This window comes from Urocitellus parryii, chromosome 13, assembly GCF_045843805.1.
Source record: "Urocitellus parryii isolate mUroPar1 chromosome 13, mUroPar1.hap1, whole genome shotgun sequence".
Lineage (NCBI taxonomy): Eukaryota > Metazoa > Chordata > Mammalia > Rodentia > Sciuridae > Urocitellus > Urocitellus parryii.
Window position 1 is genome coordinate 66,671,547 of NC_135543.1, and position 20,202 is coordinate 66,691,748.

The window sequence follows — 20,202 nt, forward strand, 5'->3', positions numbered from 1 at the left end:
CAGTGCGATCAAACTGCATAAAATTCATTTTTCCTTTTTCCATCATTTGCATATTTCTTTAGTGGGCGGACCCTGAAACCAGTCTGCTGGGATCCAGGCAGGTTATCCTGGCTGGGTTGCTGGTAACAACAGCTCATTTTACTTTAAGAAACTAGTGTAAAATGATGATTATCAAGGGGCTGGGGATGATATAGCTCAGTTGGTAGAGTGCTTGCCTCTCATGCACAGGCCCTGGGTTCAATCCCCAGCACCACAAAGAGAGAGAGAGAGAGAGAGAGAGAGAGAGAGAGATCAAAACTATTATGAATAGGGCTTGAAAATAATTATATTTAAATTAAAAAACAGAGAAACAAAATCATCTCTGAAACATAGTATTGAAATAGAATCAATCCATTTAAAACAAAATCCCAAAGCAATTCAACTATAAGGGACACACTATCTGAAATGTTACCCGGATGTACAACTCTAAAGTGAGCAAGAAGCCATAGTCATTCCCACTCCTGGAGAGAAAAAAGAAAGGAACAGAATGGCAAATGGACCCCAGGAAAGAAACAGGTATCTGCCAACACACTCATGCACTTAAAGTTTGTACATTCAACTATATGTAACTATAGTTTAAAAGGTTAATGAAACTCTAAACTAAATGTACCCCTGGTCTGAATATACTCCAGGGAGTTCAATTACCCATTATTGATGAAACAGTATCAGACAGGATGAAAGATCCAATTTCCCTAAATGCACTTCATAAAAACCTGATATAAGAACACAGGGCCAGGTCAAGAAATAGTGACAAGAAATGGACTGCAGATTTACAAAGGGCCATATGCTCCAAACAGATGCACTGAGGAGCTACAAAGCACCAGCTAAACAGTCAAAGGGCCTACTCTGCATTGGGCTGGGAGGGCCTTGGGGCCGTGAGGGAGGGACTGGGTTGGGGGATGGGTGTGAAAAGAACTAAAACCCCTCCCTATTGCTTAACCCAGTAATGACCCAAGACAAGAAGAAGGCCCAAGGTGTGTGCAGACGCTCCTGGCAGCACCAGACACACAGGGGCCGAGACAGTGCAGTGGTGGGTGGGGGCTACTGAACCCATCAGAAGGGGGCTTCCAGATCCTGGGGCGTCTTCCTTGAGTCTGCTTTGTTCAGATACCCCCTCCCCCATTCTGCCCTAATCCCCACCGCCTTGGGCACCTCTGCTGTCAGCTCTGCCTGCTCCAGCTCTGATGGAGCCTGGGGTAGGAAGAAGACCAGGACAAAAGCTATTAACAGGAAAGCAAGCAAGAGCCTGGCCCCAGGAAAGGAGGGCAATAATAACTGGTTTTCACAGTTTGCCCCAATGGAAGCTCATTAGCTTCTCATAAGAGTTAATGCTTAACTCTTTTTTACAGGTGAGAAACTTAACTCCATAAACATTTCCCTAAGGTGGTCTGAAGGCTCAGGAGCTAGAAGAATTGGCACTGCCTAACCCTGCCTGTTCCCCAGAATCTCCTGAGGAACTTGAAACTTCTGTTCTCAAGGGGGGGGGGGGGACACCTGTGGCTTGGCCTGGATCCTGGGAAGTCTGGACTTCAGGGGGAGGCCTACTAATTTGGATCTGGCTGAAGCAGGTCCTGTGGTCTGAAGCCCCAACCCACTTCCCATGGAAATCAATTCACTCCTGAAACACAGCACCTGTTGCCCAGATGCAGGGTAACTGAGGAAAGCATTAGAAGAGGGCCACCTCCCTGTTGGAGACCTGCTGACATGTGAATAAGAAAGAAGAAGGGTTGACAGTGGCTTCCACCAAGAAAGGTGGGAGCACGTGCCACATGTCCACACCAAGCCTGGTGCACAGTTCACAGAAGCTGTTACTCAGCAGTGAGAAAACTAGCTCCTGACATGCACAGCTGTGGCAGGTGGCAGGAGCAGCACCCCAAGTGGTCCACTGATCACTGCAGCAGGCAGGCAGAGGGTTTTACTTAGGAAGCAGCCAGAAGCAGCCACCTGAGTATACACACTGAACATTGTATTTGGAGTGAATTATACCTCAATTTAAAAAATAAGGAGTGTGCCAAGCAGAATCATCAGAAACGTCTGTTCCTGGGGGTCAGAGGCCACTTCAAAAATGCCACCTGATCTTAAAACAGGGCTCAGCTCCGCCTCAGTGAAACACCCCACTAGCAGCAAAACCCTGGAAACCTCTAAGAAAGGATCTGCTAATCTTCCACATGAATAAAGAACCTTCTAGAGGGCTGGGGAAGAGTCCTGCAACTTCCGTGCTGGATCCCAATCAGGCCACATTTCAGAGCCAGGATATCGCCAGGGTCTAAAATGGACTTGGCACCACCCTCCCTGCAAACAGCAGTGGCTGCAGCATCTTGGCCCAATGTGGGAAGTCAGGCAGCACTGTGGAGAAGCACTTATTTCCCCTGTATTACTGGGGATTGAACTCCAGGCCTCATGCATGCGAGGCAAGCACTCTGCCACTAAGCTGCATACCCAGTCCTTTATAAATTTTAATTTGAGTCAGAGTCTCAAGGCTGGCCTTCAACTTTCAATTCTCGTTCCTTGGCTTCCAGTATAGCTGAGATTACAGCTGTGTGCCACCATGCCTGGCTGTGGAGAAGCACTTTGTACCAGACCCAGCTACAGTGGGAAACAGATCTGCATGCTGGTGCACCCTTCCAAAGCCCCTGCAGGCTCCAGGAAGAGGTCTCATCCTGCTCCTCCCTCATGGGAGGCCTGTGGGAGCACAGCTCTTGAGCAAAGTTCAGGGCCCAGGGTCAGGCCCAAGGTCGGAAAGAAGGCTTCTGGCAGGGAGGTATAATTCAGGAGCTCCCCCAGAACAAGAGAAGCCCCTCCAAACCAACACTACCCTTGACCAGCACCCAGACAAGCCAGTTCACAGTTGCCAAAGGAGGCTTGGTCAGAAGACAGAGGCAGGGCTTGCCATCCAGACACAGCACGGGGCGGAGCAGTGCTTCTTGCATGAGGGGACACTGTACTGACATTGAGTCTGAGAAACTTCTCCTTGGCAGGTGTAGGAATGGAAAGGACAAGCCCATGCCCAGCAGGTGGTGGGCACTTGGAGGAAGTATATGTGGAATGAACGGAGGACAGACATGGGGACACAGCTGGGAGATAGGCAGTTGGGGATGGCAAGTCCAAGAGATGACAGATGCTAGAATATAGGGTAAGATTGGGGGTTCAGGGCACACTGGGGTGCTGGATAAGCTGGCTTTTCAAGTTCCTGTGGATATCTCCTCTTTCCCCTCCAGTCAGTAAGAGAACACATACCCAGTAATGACACAGCAGGAGTAGCTCCCAGACTCAAACCTTTCCTGGGTCTTCCCTATTCCCACACAGTACCTCCTGGGCTCAGGCGTACTCCAAAGAGGGGCACTAAAGTATCCAAAGTAGACAGACAGGACCTGTCCATGGGCCAAATCATATCATGGGCAGAGGAAGGAGCATTTAGATCTCCAGGAGTAAACTGCAGGGGCTGGAGTTCCCACACTCATCTTCCCACAGAATGATTCTAGAAGCATAAACACTCCTGAGATCAATTTAATAGGCCCAGGTGTGGCCAGGGCTTTGAAATGTTCAAAGTTCCAGATGATCCTGTGCAGGCAGATCTAGGCAATGGACCTGCTGACTCACCCAAAAGTACCCCAGGAAATCACTGGGGTCTCCTCAGCCAGCTCTTCCCATCTACCCCACCTGGGTGAGGGGCTTCAGGAAAGGTCATCTGGAGCAATTCCCTCCTCCTTTTGTTCAAAGCACACAGCAGAGGGCATAGACTCCAGGGCTCCCAGGAGAGGACAGAGTTCTCATCTGAGCCTCACAGTAGTCCTGCAAAGTAGAACCGGTCACCAACCCCATTTCACAGGTAAGAAAATTAAGACTCAGTGAGATTAGATGATTTGCCTCAGTGGCACCATAGGGCCTGTCATTCCAAAAAACCATCTTTCTTCTTTGAAACAGGGTGGTTCCAGAGGAGAAAGTATCCAGAGAAAGGCAGAGGGGTTCTGGGGAGGGGGTGCTGAGGAAAGGCCAGGAGGCGGAGCTGGGCCCTGAGGAATTGAGATAGCCTTGCCTGAAGTGGGGCAGGGAGGAGGCCCAGGCCTCAAGAAGCAGGAGCCTGGGAAAACTATGATATCCCTGCAATAGAGGATGGTGGCCTCTTGGGACTCAGGGGCCAGGCCCACTAATACCTGCCCACATTCCTCTGCCCAGCAGGCCTTATTTATCTATAAGACCACATGCCATAGACCCATACTGGCCCAGGCTTCTCCAATGATCCATCTGTCCCTCGTGTCCCATAGCAAGAGGCTGAGGGAGCAGCCTGCCCCTCTCACTGCAGGGCTCTCTTTCTGTAGGAGCCTTTACACTGTGGCTGCAGAAGTCATTAGGACAGAGGGCCTGTGAGGCACCCTAACAGGGAATAGCCTGAGGTTGTACTGGTTGTCACTGCTGGGTCACAGCCCCTCCTCTGTGAGGCCCCTGTCAATCCTCAGTGACCATCCTGTCACCAACTGAGAACCCCAGCTGCCCTGGGCAACATCCAAATGCTAAGCTGCTTTTAGAAAACAGGGGATTCATCCCTGGACAGGAGGGATTTAGCCAGAATTGGGTGCCATTTAGAGAAGATTACACCCTAATTGCCCTGGTGTCAGCAGACAGGCTTCTAGCCAGCTGAGCCCTGGGGCTGGCAGAGGTCCCCATGGACTATAGCTCCCCCACCCGAGGACACAGAACCCAGTCCTGGGGCCTGGGGACCAGTCCTCATCCTCAACAGCAGCTGGCTGCCCCAACACAAACCTCCATTCAACAGTGTATGAAACGGGCAGAAGAGGCGGCCCAGGGCCATGCTGGGCGCAGTCCAGCTTACATCTACTCCAGGCCAGGGGAGGGTGGCTCAGTGGGCAAAGCAGCCCACCCCAGGTTGGGGTGGAAACCACAACAGAGTGCGGTAGCAGCCAGGTTTTCTCCTCAATTCATCTCTAGCCCTCATCACATTTCTTAACTTCATTAGCCCATTTTAGGGAGGGACATCAGCAAGCCTTCAGGTCAGCAAGTGGCAAGAGAACCTCAAGCCTAGGCCATCTCCTCACAATCTAGAATTGTTCCCACCATGGGACCTGAGACACGAGAGGAGCCCAAAGAGAGGCAGTCATAGGTGGTGATAACACAAACGCTCAATAGCCCAGAAGTTCTGGAAGGTGGGAAGGTCTGCTGGCCCACTGCAATCAAGCACCCCTGTCCCAGGGTTGCAGTGTGACAGGCACCCTGGGTGCACATCCAATCTCAGTCATCTTGTGGTGGGTCCCTGCCACAAGGGGCTCACACAACAGGACAAGACTCAGGTTCAGACTGAGGGATGCAGGGCTTGGTGTGTCTGTCCTAAGAGGCAGGGCAAGCCCAAGTGCCTGGTCTCCTAGCCCCAACCCTATCCCCCTCATACCTTGAGGCCTGTCCCCCATGCCTTGACAGGTCACAAGGCGAAACACTTTTGGTTTCTTCCCGTGATGACACACTACCCTGCATGGTCATCCTGGACACACTCTTTCAGAGACCACCCTAGGCCATGTCATAGCCTGCCACAGCTTGAATAATTTGTTCCCACCAAACTCATGTTGAGGTTTGACATCTTAAGGCAGCAGTGTTAGGGACTCATGGGAAATGTCTGGGCCCTCATGAATGGATGTATGCCTTTCTCGTGGGAGTTCAGCCCCCTTCTCTCTTCTGTATGCACCTGCTTGCCCTTCCACTTTCCACCATGACTTGAAGCTCCTTGAGAACCTCACCAGAAGCCCAGCAGACATAGATGACTTGCCAGCCTTCAGAACCATAAACTAAAATAAACCCCTAACCCTTTTAACATGATTTGATCTCAAGTATTCTGTTGCAACAGCAGAAAACAGATTAAAACATAGTCTAACCACAAACGCAGCAATCCTGGTTCCAGTAGTAGCAGCCACCATGCAAACCTCAGGCAATGACTGTGCCCCAATTCACAGGAGCAGTTTACACTACAACCCCCTCCCCGCTGGCAAGAAGAGTCTATTGTGTTAGGTTGTGTGTAGAGTTACTGAAGGGTACAGGCATGCTTAGGTCACTGAACAAAGGTGACTTCTCTGAGATGCAGCATGGGCTAAGGAGCATGGGCTGGGGGATAGACGGTCCTCTGAGTCTCATTCCCTTGTGAGTCCTGAGAACAGATGGAGTTTCAGACTCTAGCCAGTGCGGATGAGAGAAAGGTACCCCATGGTGGAAACTTAGGCGCAGCCAGTGAATGGGGAGAGGAACTGTGACTGACAGCAGCAATGTGCATGAGCAGGAGGGCTCAGGCCTGGGACAGATACCATGCCACAGGAGACCCAACATGGTCTGGAATGTAGAGCTCTACCTGACTGTCCACAGACCCACATGTGGGTTCACACAGAACTGTCCCAAAGTCAGTGAAGCAAGTATAGAAAAGAGGTGAAAAAAGTCATCTCAGAGTGGAACAGGTCCTAGGATCGGTGGGGGTGGGGTCCTGGGATGTGGAGCCAGATCCAGGGGACTGCCAGACAGAAAAGAACTCCCAGAGGGCAGTGGTGGCAACAGGAGCCCAGCAAGGGTAGGGCTAACACTAAAATGACAGTGGAAGCATCTGACTCAAAGGCAGGACAATCAGTCATCCTTTGTCAGGGACATTGCACCAACTTCTGCCTATGTGAATACCCAAGCAGAACTCAAACTCAGGCTGCCTGGTAGCTGACTATAGAACCCTACCCTAACTGGTACCTTGATCAAAATACACATGACTCAGTCAACAGGCTAGTTTACAGGAGTGAAACCTACTCTGAGCTAAGCCCAAGCAGAAGGAAAATGACATGGAAACTTGTCCTGTGGACAGCCCTAGAAACTAGAGCATAGGAACAGAATGGAAGAAGAAAAATACCACATTCACGTTTTAAGAAAAAGCTAACCAACTCAACTGGGTGAATTTTTTTTTAACCCAAAGTACAAATATTACTACTTTCTCTACAGATTAAAAACAAAAAAGAACTACCATCAATTGACAAGGGCAATCCCACCTATCCAGGGTAAAAGACCTGAGCCTCTAGCAAATACCCATTAGGAAGGCACAGGGAGACCCAGGCCTGGTTCCTAATCACTATGCTGTACAAAAATCACACAATGAAAGCCACAGGACTTCAAGCAAAGTTGGGTTAGGGTATAACTTCATCAGTGACACATAAAGATAGAAACCTAATGAAGATACTCATACACTCTCAAACAGTGGGGTACTGGCAAAATCACTAGCTCAGTGGAAAAGAATAGAACAGGGAGCCCTGATACAGAACCATGCAAATATTGTCCACTCATCTTTGATAAAGGAACAAAAGCAATTTAGTGAAGGAAAGTCCTTTCAACTAATGGTACTTGACCCCTGGACACCCACAAGCAAAATAATCAGTTCAGACATAGTCCTCATACTCATCATTTAAAAATTTTTTTTTCTTTTATTTTTTTGAGGTGGACCAAAGACCCACATGAACAAGATAAAAAATAGAAAACTAGAGGGGGAAAAAAAAGAAGATGTGACCTTGGGTTCAGTGATAAAATTCACAACACCAAAAAGCATAATCCATGAAAGCAAAAATAAAAAATAGTATTGAAATAAAAATCTGTCAAAGACACTAAGAGAATGAAAAAACAAGCTAGGAAAAATTATTTGCAAAAATACAACTTATATCCAAAATACATAAAGAACACTTAAAACTCAACAATAAGAAAAAAAGCAAGCCTAGTTTAAAATGAGCAAAAGTTGGGAATGGATAGCAAAGAAGACAGGATCAAACCAACGGTCTCGAACGTGCGAAGTGAGCACTCTACCGCCAAGCCACAACCCCAGCCCCTGCTTTATTCATAAATTGCAGAAAACTGGAAGCAACCAAGATGTCCTTCAACCGGTGACTGTATAAACTGTGGTATAGCCATACAATGAAATATTATTATAATCTAAAAAGGAGAGAGTGAGCTAACAGTCCATTAAAAGACATGGATAAATCTTAAAATGCATAATTACTAAGTGAAAGAAGGCAGATTCCAATTATGCGATATTCTGGAAAAAAAAACTAGAGAGATAGTAAAAAGATTAATGGTTCACAGAGTTCACACAAGGAGGGTAAAACACAGGAGATTTTTTTTAAGGCAATGAAACAATTCTGTATAATACTAGAATGGTAGATAAATGATATATTATGCATTTGTCAAAAACAGATAAGTTCAAAAAACAAAGTGAATTTTTGATGTATGTGAATTTTTAAAAGTCATTTAAGAGATCAGGAATCCCATCATGGAATAAAGAATGTGGTAAAAACAATCCAACTATATTACAGATGTATGAAACAACCTCACCTAGAGGGATGGGGGACTTAAGTAAAAAGTGGAGCCTAAAACTGAAGACCAAAGGAATAATACAGAAGCACTGTACTATAGCTGATAACACAGTCCACTGGTGTTCAGGCTAACAATTCAGACACCACATGTGAACTGGAATCAAACAATGAAGTGCTGCATGGTGGATGGTGGGAGCCAGGTGTGTCACTGCTGGAGTGGGAGGTTACAGATTAAGCAAAGACAGGTGGTGAGGATGATCTGCAGCAGTATGAATTCATGGTTAGTTAAATATACATACACATAGCTACATAAATAGTTTTAGATATGTGTATACATATGGGTTAGGAGACATATGTAAATCCCCTTGCTCTGTAGCTGAAAGAGTCTAGAACACGTCCCTGTAGCAATGAGCACACCTAGCAATGAGATCTTAGTGTCTAACACCTCTCCCAATTAAAAGAACTAGGGCTTCTTGGGCGGAATGGCTGATCCCAGGATTGCAAAAAAGAAATATATAACATGAGCCTCGAGCATCCTGTAATGTCAGAAAGTTAAAAATGCTTTTAGAAAGAAAAGGAAAAAAATAAGTCACAATAATGGAGTATGTCATAGGGACATAAAAGCCACCTAAAAGAACTCGATAGCCAAAGCTGGAACAATTTAAGTAACAAAATTAAGTAGTCCTGGACTATAACCCAGTGTATTATAAAATAAACTTCAGTGAGTCCATATACTCATAAGATAAATAAAGGAAAGGAAGGAAAGAGGGTTAAATCTTCCATGTAAAAAAATTTCAAATAATTTGCACAGTGACTTCCATCCAAAGAGTTCAGAATGGAAAGGAGGGAAAATATAACTTTAGAATGCAGAAATCTGACAAACTGTCTCAGCCAGGTGATCAACATCAACAACAATCATGACACATCTTGTGACATATGTACCCTTGACATGTGATGAAACAGGCCCTTTACTTCTGATCTCCTTCCCTCAAATCCATAATCTCAATATAATTATGAGAAAAACATCAAAGACCAATTGAGGAACATTCTACAAAATACCCGACCAATCTTCCTTAAAATTGTCAAAGTCATCAAAAATGAGTAAAGTGAGAACCTGTCACAGACAAGAGGACACTAAGGAGGCATAATGACTAAATGAAATGTGATATCCTGGATGGGACTATGGGTCAAAAAAAAAGGCTGTTAAGTAAAAACTAAGGCAATCTAGAGAAAATATGGATTTTAGTGAAAATGACTTGATACTGGTTCATGAATTGTAACAAACATCACACTAATGTACCATGTTAATAACATAACAATAACAGGTGTGGGAGATATAAGAACTCTGTACTATCTACAATTTTTCTACAAATCGAAATTGTCCTAAAGTTGTTTATTTCTAAAATAATGACAAAAAGGCAGCAGAGTCTGAACATGTTAAGTGGGTAAACACACACACACACACACACACACACACACACACACATTACAATACACTTGATGCTATTTTAATGAGGTGCTGAGGTTTGCTACTGGATTATGATGTCACAGGTGGGCAGCTCTGTAGCCTCTATGAGGTGGAGGAAAGCAGGTTTTCAAAATGGGATGGGAACTGTATTACCAGATGCAGTGTGTATGTCCTGTGTATTCCCATGTAGCTCAGATCCGCTGGCTCTGTGCTCACTAATTTTTTTTTAACATTTTTATTTTCTAGTTGTAGGTGGACACAATATCTTCATTTTATTTTTGTGTGGTGCTGAGGATCGAACCCAGTGCCTCATGCATGCTAGGCGAACACTCTTCCTCTGAGCCACAACTAGTGTTTTTAAAAATGGAATCACACATAGGTAAATGCAAAATTCTCATTTTGTTCAAATCATTTCTTCACATATCAATCACTTTGGATCAAATTCAAATTTTCTCTCTCTCTCTCTCTCTTTTTTTTGGTTGTTGCATTTCTGGGGATCAAGCTTAGGGCCTCAAGCATGCTAGGCAAGCACTCTGCTAGAGCTATGTTCCACCCAAATTGACATTTCCAAAACCAGCATTAATTTAGAACTGACTGAGCTTTACTAAAGAAATAAACAGTGAGCATGAAAATCTCACCTTGAGGTACTATGATCCCAAGTCACACAAGTCACACAATGGCCACAGGGTATGAGAAGGGCACGGCCTAGGCTGGGCACACCAGGTAGGAAGCTGCAATGCACCCACAGGGCAGCTACATCTTAGCTGCCATGACTGCCAGTATCACCAGAGAGAGAAGCTGGTCCAACTACAAGGGCATCAGGGATTCACTAGCCAAAAACAAGAAAACTGAGGTCCAGAGCAGGAAGGGACCAGCTTGGGGTCACAAGCCAAGCCAAGAGCAGCTGAATTGGAGTTGTGCCAGTGAGAGTGAAGGCAGACAGTCCTCACTCTGACTTTGGTGTCTTCACCTATAGGACGGGGCAACTGCTCCTCTCTCCTGGTTTAGGTATTCCTGGGCATTTCGGCATATAAGGACACACTCACTAGATGACAGCAACACCCCAGGTGAGCACAGTTATGAGATAAAGGCTAGTGTGAGGAATGAGCTGCAACAGATGTCCACAGCACATCAGTGCATGAGCCAACCCAGTATCAACTAAAAGCAGCACCCTAGCTAATTTAAAAAAAAAAAAAATACAAGAGTTGATTGCCTGGACAAGGGAGATAAGGTGGGAACTTCTGCATGCTAGGGCTTTCCACAGCACAGGATCGGCAGACCTAGTAGCAAATCCAGGCATTACAGAAAAGGGGTCAGAGAACAGGCTGCATATACTCTATCTTTACCCAAATGCAACATGCAAAACCTGCTTGGCCCCTGATAGGGACAAAGCAACCAAACTGGGGAAAACCAAATGCTGCCTGGACAGTAAGTTTCAGGTCGAAAAACCAACTGTAGTTACAGTTTGAAGAAACAGTCCTTATTTTTCTCAATAAAGCAAATGAGGTACTCACTCACAGAAATAGCCAGGCAAGATTAATTGAAGTACAGAAGCAACACTAATCACCGCCACAAACCACAGATGCGGACAGGAATATGGGAGGCTCACCAGCTCCTTCTATTTTTGCTATGTTTAAAACTTCCAACAGAGAAGGTGGCTTTTCAAAACTAGTACAGTTGGGGCTATGGTTGGGCTCGGTGGTAGAGCAGTTGCCTAGCACATGTGAGGCATTAGGTTCAATTCCCAGCACCACATTAAAAAAAATAAACAAATAAAATGAAGGTATTGTGTCCATCTCTAACTAAAACATATATATATACTTACATATATAAAAACTAGGACAGGGCTGGGGATGTGGCTCAAGCGGTAGCGCGCCCGTCTAGCATGCACGCGGCCCGGGTTCGATCCTCAGCACCACATACCAACAAAGATGTTGTGTCTGCCGAAAACTAAGAAATAAAATGTTAAAATTCTCATTCTCTCTCTCTCTCTCTCTCTCTCTCTCTCTCTCTCTCTCTCTCTCTCTCTCTCTCCTCACTCTCTCTTTAAAAAAAATAAAATAAAATAAAATAAATAAAAAAATAAAAACTAGGACAGTCCTTTCAGAGGGGAATCATTCAAAAATCTGCCTTTAAAATTCTCTTTAAAAAAAAAAACTGTCACAGAAGCATCCAGCGTTTCCTGTTATGGTGAAAGCATATCTCACACACTCACAGGAAGAAGAGCTGGCCAGGAGAAATGTCCGGTGTTCCCCACTTAACACGCATATCTGCACAGGTCCTACAGGGTGCCACACTGCTCTGCTCTACATTCTAAAGTTCCTAAGACGTACAATTTTTTAAACACAGTAACTTCTAAAAATGAAGCTGGTCCCCAGTCTTCCTAGATGTTCACATCCACCTGAGCAGGGAGGCCCTCGTCTCTCCATCCACCTCCTACAGCTGGCTGGGCATGAGACCTGGGACTGGATCTTGAGGAGGCAGCTGGGCCATTCACCTTGCCCCTTCCCGCTCTGGGGGTTGGCTCAAGGAGCCACACTGAACACTGAACAGACAACACAGGGTTTAAGCCAACACTTTGCCTGTCTGAGCCAGCACAGTCCTGGCCAGCCCTGCCTACAGGTGGCACCTCTTGGATTATCTAAGAAGAAACCAAGCCCTTCTATACCCTCATGGGCAAAGCACATCCTCCAGTCCATTGTAATGTAAAGGTGCAGGTGTGAATGATGGGTGCTGCCCCAAACTGACAAAGACAAAATTCACCTCCACCCTCAAAGGAGGGTCTGAGCTGGCCCAGGGATAAGGGAGGCTCAACAGGAATCCCACGCAAACCTGGGCCACGGCTCTTGTGGAAGTTGGGTGCTCAGACCCAAGGGAAAAACAGTGAAAGCCCAAGTGTTCATTCAGAGTGCCAGGCTGTGGCATTATTAACCTACTGTGGCCCAGACAAGCACAGTGGCTCATCCAGGGCAGCAAACTTTTTGATCGCCAGGCAGGGTCCAAACTCTACCCTTGGCCTCAGAGTAAGAAAACCATAGGGCTGGACACAACCACATTCAATTAGCTTCCTCTCCTGCCCAGACAATGCCTGGCTCCCCAAGGGCTCCCAGCTCCCAGCACTGGGTCTGGCCCTCCCTCTGGCCCCACCTGTTAAGCCTCAAAGCATGCTTGGCATCCCTAAAGACAGCCTGCTCCAACACAGCTGTGCCAGCCGCACTTCCAGTGGAAGGTGGCCAAGGCCACGCCTCCACATGCTGGCAGGGCTGGCCTACAGCCGCCATCCACATGCCTGGGGGAGATTCTCTACTGGACGCAGGTGCCTAGTCCCCAGCCCTACAGAAAACAGTACCAGGGCCTGATTTGGAAGTCTCAGACATTTTTAAATGTGAAGGTTACTTTAAGATTCCTTCAAGACCTCTGCCCCAGATTCAGTGGCTGGAAAGGAAGCCCAGGCAGTCAGTGACAAGAATGGAAACACTTGGCCATCATCTTTGGAGGTCTGTAGCTACGTCTTCCCAACTGTTAGATCCTGGGAACAGGGTCACTTTCAGTGCCTCAAGGATTCACAGGATACCAGCTTCCACCTCAAGACAGGCTTCTTCATGCAGACAGCTGATCACTGTCATCACAAAAGATCCTCAGGTCTCCCACAGCCTCTCAGTCCCCAAGAGTCCTCTGCTCAAGAAATGAATGCAAGGACAGTCTCAGTAGGTATCAGAGGAGCTGGAGAATCGCCCACCTGCCTTAACCAAAACAAAACTTTTCCTGCTTCAGGAGGTTGGGCTCACTTCCAGTAACTCTCTGTTGAGGACACCAAAGGATGGATGTTGGGTGGAACCTCTGCTAATTCCCCTGTCACCCTTCCACCTCCAGTAGCCCAAACACTGGGAACAGAGGCTCAGGCAAGTCCAGAAGGCGGCAGCCAGAGGAGCTCCCAGAAAGAAATGTCCAAGGTTGAAGGGTGGGTGGGACTTCCAGGAGGAAGGGTGAGCAGGAGCACAGGGAGAAACAGGGTGGTCCCACGAACTGGCAGGGCATGACACACAGGATGGCCTTCAGGAGGCAGCGAAAGAAACCACTCACAACTGACAGGAATAGGGAGGAGCTGCAGGTACTAAAATGAAATGGAGGCATGAGTGAGGTGGGGGAGAGGCTGACAAAGCACTTGCTTCATGCCAGGTGCCATGCCCAGTCTGACACGCAATTCCACCCAGCACACCTCAGAGACAAGGGTGGTGACACTCTAGTGCTCAGCACTATTTCAGGTGGTGCAAGACAGTGAGGGCATCCAGACCTACACATGGAGCCCAACCTCAGGTGGAGCCAAGACTGTTCTTATTCCTCTCCCAACACAGTCTCCTCTCTGATGAGAACCACAGAGCACCTGAACTCAGCCCATTCACCTAGAGTACCTGCCATGCCCATCAGCCCAACACCTCTCTCCCCTGGAAGCTGCAGCTGAGGATACAGTACAAGATATTCCATGGCCACTCAGGACCACCAACACCACCAACACCATGAGGCTGACCAAAGCCCATCTAATTCTCCTCCACACCATGCTGGGGAAGGCGAGAGGGCATAGTATAATCTAGAGAAGATGTGGCCTTTATTGAGTCAAACTCAAAAAATCATCAGCAAAATGGGCCATGGGTGGCCTCCCTACCTCCAGCCCCAGCCAACATGAGGTCACAGACATCCCCCAGGGAGAAAGGCAGCAGGCCAGCCCTGACTCCATTCACCCACCATAGGTCTCTCCTCCACTTTGGTCATAAATCCACTCACTTGGGACCAGTCAGCCAGCTTCCTTCCCTCAAAGATTGTTTTATCTAGAAATACCAGAGAAGCATAAGTAATTCTATTTGTAGAATAATTTATTAGTAATTACACTCACTTTATTTTAAGAAATAACTAAGATGGTTCACCTGTCTATGGGAGAAAATCCTTCACAAATATTACCTCCTGAAATCCTGACTTTTAAAACAAAACCTGATGTTTCCATACTGACCAAAATCAAACATGTTAGCAAGAACCTGTGCTGGCATGGATGTGCAGAAAAGGCACAATATTCATGGGAGGCAAACTATAAACAAAATTTTGGCAACATCTGCTGAAATTGATGCACACTCTCTACACTCTAGTAGGACTTTTAAGCAGAAACCCCTATTCCAGCTTACAAAAGTGAGAGGAGCAATTTGTCCAGGGCCATGTGGCCAGTCTGTAGAGGAGACAAGAGATGACATTAAATTAAGCTTCCTAAAGAGCAAGACACCTAAAGAGCACCTCAGAAATGGTTTACGCCCTTTTCCCCATTCTGCTAGGGACTTGCCCTCCAGCTACATGCCACAACATTATGCCATGATTCTTCACTGTGCCAAAAATGATTATGTCCATAATAGCGAAGAGCTAACAAATTGAAGGCCGGGAAATGGGGACGAGTCAAGTCAGCAACAGTTTCTTCTCACAGTGGATACCACTGAAGGAAAGCTGTTATCACACAAGGGGACTGCGGGGGCTGCCTAGCAGGGGTTCACACACACTGTGTGCGCAGAGGGAAGAGTGCTCTGATAGTGCTGCAGACCTGGCAGGGGGCGGGTAGGCAATGGGTCCACAAAAGATCTTCGTCTGCCACAGCCTCACAGCCCCCAAGAGTCCTCTGCTCAAGAAATGAATGCAAGGACATCCTCAGTAGGTGTCAGAGGAGCAGAATCCCCCAGAAATAGGATGAAAGCATTCAAGCCACATTCTCACAGTCCCTGGCCTTCCTCTGTCATATCCTCCTAACTCAAGATGAGGGACCTTTACATGAGGGACTACATCCCACCCCTTGTGGATCCAATGCCAGTGGGGCCTGGCTTGGAGAAGGTGACAGTACTTTCTGACAAACAACAGGGTCAAGTCCTCAAGATCTCGTCCAAGGACCCAGATTCCCACCTGCCCACAGGGGCAGGAGTTTTCTGGTACTAACCCAGAACTTGCTGTATTTCTGCTTTGATTTAAAGATTAATTCATTTCCTCCTCTCCACTATCACAGACAGGTATCCTATTTATCTCCCCCAGAAGGCCAAAAAAAAAAAAAAAAAAAAAAAGCCTTCATAGAGTCCATCTGCCCAATGTTGGCTAGAAGCAGAAGTGCCAGGAGGTGAGCCCTGTGATCAAGAGCCAAGATCAGGATGGGTTCAGATGGGGAAGGGGACACATCAAATAAACTGGTTGCCTGACCCCACACCAAGTCTTTGGAAACACACAACCCTCAAAATAACCCCTTCTGAACCAGCAATGCTGCACCCCATTTTGCAGAGGAGGAAGGTCATCAGGGAGTGCCCCTACCCACAATCATCACTAGCACGGTGTAGTTCCCGGGTCCAATGTGGACTGTATCCATCCAGAAAGTTCATTCTCTCTCGTCAACCTCCACTACAGGGCTGAGGAGTCAGGGAGGATGGGAGAGGCACTGGTAATTAAACCATCCCAGGAGAACTGCCCAGGCCCCTCCTTCCGCCCCCTCCTGCAAGCTCTCAGTCAGCCTGGAGGTCTAACCTCCTTTCTCCTCAGTGGGAATGACACAGGCCACCTAGATTTCCGTCCAGGAGGAACACAGACACCACATTGAGGGGGGAGGTAAGGACAGGAAGTGGGCGAGGGAGCCATGCATCCCAAGCAGTGAAAGCTCAATCACGGCGATGAGGACAGAGCGCTGGGCCACAGAACAGGACACTGGGGGACTCCAGCCTGCAGCAATGGCCATATACAACCAGAGCCCCGACTCCCTGGGGCTCCTTCCCGGCCTCTGGACACTCACAGTAGGAGATGAAATGGACCGAAAGCAACCATGCTAAAAGAGGGGAAGTGATTTGCTTGAAGGTGACAGAGCAGCGGCCACCCAGTCCCAGGCTCTGTCTTGCCCAGCGGGTCACCTGCGTCCGTGGCCTTAGCCCTGGACTCAGTCTCTGCCAGCCCACCCTCACTCTACCCACAGACACACCCAGGGCAGCGACGAGAACCGCAAGCATCAGCCCTTACGAAGGCGCCGCCAAGGCCAGCAGAGAAGCAGTCCGGCAGGCGAGGAAGTCTGCAAGGCGCCCTGCAGCCGCAGCCGGCCGAAGCCAAGCCCACTCCCACACCCCGCCCGGGACCACAGCTCTCGGCCCCGTGCCCCCGCGTCCACACCCCTGGCAACCCCCGCTGGGCAGGATGACCTTATCCCCACAGGCCCCAGCCCACCAGGGTCGCGGGACATGGGTGGCCGTAGAGTCAGACGGTGGCTCACCTCTTTGAGCTGCTCCATCTCGCTGCGGATGGCCTCATAGTCCACCTCGAGCTCCTCAAACTGCAGCTTGAGCTGGTGCTTCTCCTCCAACACCGCCAACCCGTACTCGGCCGCCTGGATCTTCTCGCGCGTGGTCTCTGCCAGTTCGTGGGACAACCGCTTCACCTCGGCGCGCAGCCACTCGGGCTGCGCCTCCATCACCAGCCGCGCATACTCCTCCTCCTCCGACGGCGCCGACATGGTGGCGGCGCGCCGAGACCGGTCCTCCCCGCGGCTCCCGCAACCGGGCCCTCCTCAGCTGCCGCCGCCGCCGCCGCCGCCGCCGCCGCCGCCGCCCAGCCCCGACGGCCGTCCGCGCCGCCGCACTGCTCCTCCCCGCCGTCCGCAGAGCACACTGGGGACTGAAGTCCTGCTCCGTGCCGACTACATAACCCGTCGTGCCCCGCGTCCACCCGGTCCCCGGCCCTGATTGGTCCGCGCCCTGCGGGGGCGGATCCTCCGGCGCCGTCGCGAAGCCGACACCTCCCGGGGCATTGTGGGGGTTGCAGTTCGGTCCTCACGCCTACTACAGGGCCCGTCGTGCCCCGCGCCTGCCCAGCCCCCGGCGGTGATTGGCCCGCGCCGCCGAGGTCGCGGACTAGCACCGGCTCCTGCGGACGCTCGTGGATTCTGGTGGACCGCGCGGAGTACCCCTAGGCTCGAGTTCCCGGCGGTATAAAGAGCAAGGCAGCTCTCGACGCCAGGAGCGTCAGTGTACAGCTTGTGATCAAAGCCTGGAGACCGTGTGGCGGCTCGTCCAGGCGTCTTTGGGTGCAAGTGTGGAAGGCTGCTGGTGACGCCTAAGGGCGCTGGGAGTCCAAGGGAACCTGACCTAATCACTGCTTCCTCTCGTGACCTCCAATCCTTCAAAGCTTGTTTCATGGGGATGAAGACATTCTGAGAGCACAGTGCCATAGATGTGTTTAATAGAGTTTCTGCCTGGCACCCATTTTCAGGCATGGCTTAAATTATTTGCTACATCATATGCTTCATCTGTGCCTAGATGAAACTCACCCTCCTTGTGTGTGGTATGGCTATAATTCTTCTCACTGTCCCCAAAACTTTCCCACATACTCCATAGTCGCGCACCCCCACAAAACCCAAACCTAGCGGTCCACCCCAGAGTCATGTAAATAGGTTCATTCTCCCATCCCGTTTTCTTTGAACCAGCCAATCCACAACTGCCCCACCACACACACCCCATAACAGATATCCGTTTCACTTCCTCATTTTGTCGCACCTGACATATAACACCTGAAGCTAACTACGCTCACCTCCATCCCTCTACTAGAAAGTGGCCATGTCTACCTTGGTTTATGGTCACTCTTAAGAAACCTCAAAATCAAATTAGAAAGAAATTATAACAATAAAAATCACAGCACATAGGTGCACAATCCATGCTTCAGTTTCACTAGGGTCCCAGAACCATCCTGTAGAGCTTTTGTTTTTCTCATGAAGGATCCATATGCATTCAGTTCTCGGGTTTCCTTGGTCTTCTTCAATCCCACCCTTGCAAGAATTGCGGAGCAGTAACGTGCACTCTTGACATATCCTCATGGGTAAATTAGGGCATGCATTTTGGACCATCACTGAGGTGTTGCTAGTTCTCAGTGCACCTTGGAAGGCGCATGATATGGATCAGCATCCCTGATTGCCTCTGGCTTTTTCCTTTGTGATTAGTGTCACAGGAGAAGATAGACCTTGCAAATATCCTGTCACTCCTCAAACATTTAGTTTAGCATGAATTGATATTTCTTACATGAATAAATCATTACACACTAGTGGTTTTTCTGATTCCGCCCATCCTTCATTATGAGTTGCCTTTGTAGTGAAAGAAAACTATTCCTTCTCATTCATTCATTAGCAATACGGATCCATGAATTCTTTTTACTCAGTGGGTTACAACACATTACTCGCCTTACTCTGATACTCAAATGTCAGCAGATTTGGCCAGTGGGAGAATTCCTCCAGGTTGGTTCCATACCCTTTAAAAATGTCATAATTTTTTTAAAGCATTTTCTCACTTTCTGGCTTGAGTCATTCCAAGATTGTACTCTCTGAGTTCCAGACCTGGAACCAGGCATTTTCCCATGTAGCCTTGATTCTTTTTAGTGGTTTAATGTTTTCAGGAGAGTGTGTCATACTTAGGATTGTCATATTAAATTATATTAAGGAGTTCAGCTGTAGTAGAAGTGGGACATGATTGATGTGCCCAGTTGCTTGGACTGTATTTACACTGAAGTTCCTACATCTTAGACCTAGGCAAGCTCTTGTATCAAGTGGGAAAGACTCTAGGGCAAAGCAGGAAAGAGCCCTTTTTGAACAAGTGCACAGCCTCGACAATGCCTACCAGACCTAGATTGGCCTACACTGGCGACCTCCCTACCCACACTTGTCTATGGGACAGGTCTGAGGAGAGAGGGGAAAGGCCATGGAAATCTGGGGCAGACACTGATCAGAGAATTTTAAACTTGGAGACAAGGTAGAAGATCTCACATACATTCGGTTATAGACAGAGCATCTGTCACTAACATTGTGGGCTTTCTTTCTGCAGGAGGGACAGCACTGAACATCAAGTTTAGGGATGTGAGGGAGGAGCCTAGGATCCACAATGGTGAGAAATAAGGGTGGAGGAATCAGGAAATGCTTCTCTGAGGAGGGGTTGCCTGAGGGAGGAAAGAGGATGTACTGGAATTGATCAGGTCAAGGCTGCAGAAATAAGGGACCCACAAAAACAAGAAGCAAGTGGCTCCCCCCTGCCCCACAGACCGTGGGCCACCCCTTTGTTGAGCTCCTTCTCGGTTCCCAACATGGCCAGATCCCTGACATGCATTAACTCATTGAGTCCTCACAATGTCACAAATTAGGCCATCTGTTTTACAAATGAGAAAACTTAGGCTCACATCCGAATCCCTGGTATCTATCACCCTTGACCTCCCTTCACTCTGCCAGCAAACACTGCCTGCCCTGCTTCAGGACAAACTTCACGTGAGAGCCTCCTGCTAGCCCCGGCTGCCCTCCTTGGCCCCAACTCCATTGCCTCTGGATCACTATGTCAC

The 20,202-nt window shown here is 48.4% G+C and overlaps 1 protein-coding gene across 2 annotated transcripts in view; it reads right to left on the reverse strand.

Moving 5' to 3' along the window:
- The window catches only part of Bicd2 (BICD cargo adaptor 2), a 47,794-nt gene extending 30,366 nt beyond the window's left edge, over positions 1-17,428 (reverse strand). For both annotated transcript variants that reach the window (XM_026406933.2, XM_026406932.2), the window contains exon 1: positions 17,105-17,428. In XM_026406933.2, coding sequence (XP_026262718.2) covers positions 17,105-17,344 — 240 coding nt within the window. In that variant the 5' untranslated portion in view covers positions 17,345-17,428. The remainder of the gene's footprint in view (positions 1-17,104) is intronic.
- Positions 17,429-20,202: the final 2,774 nt, after the last annotated feature.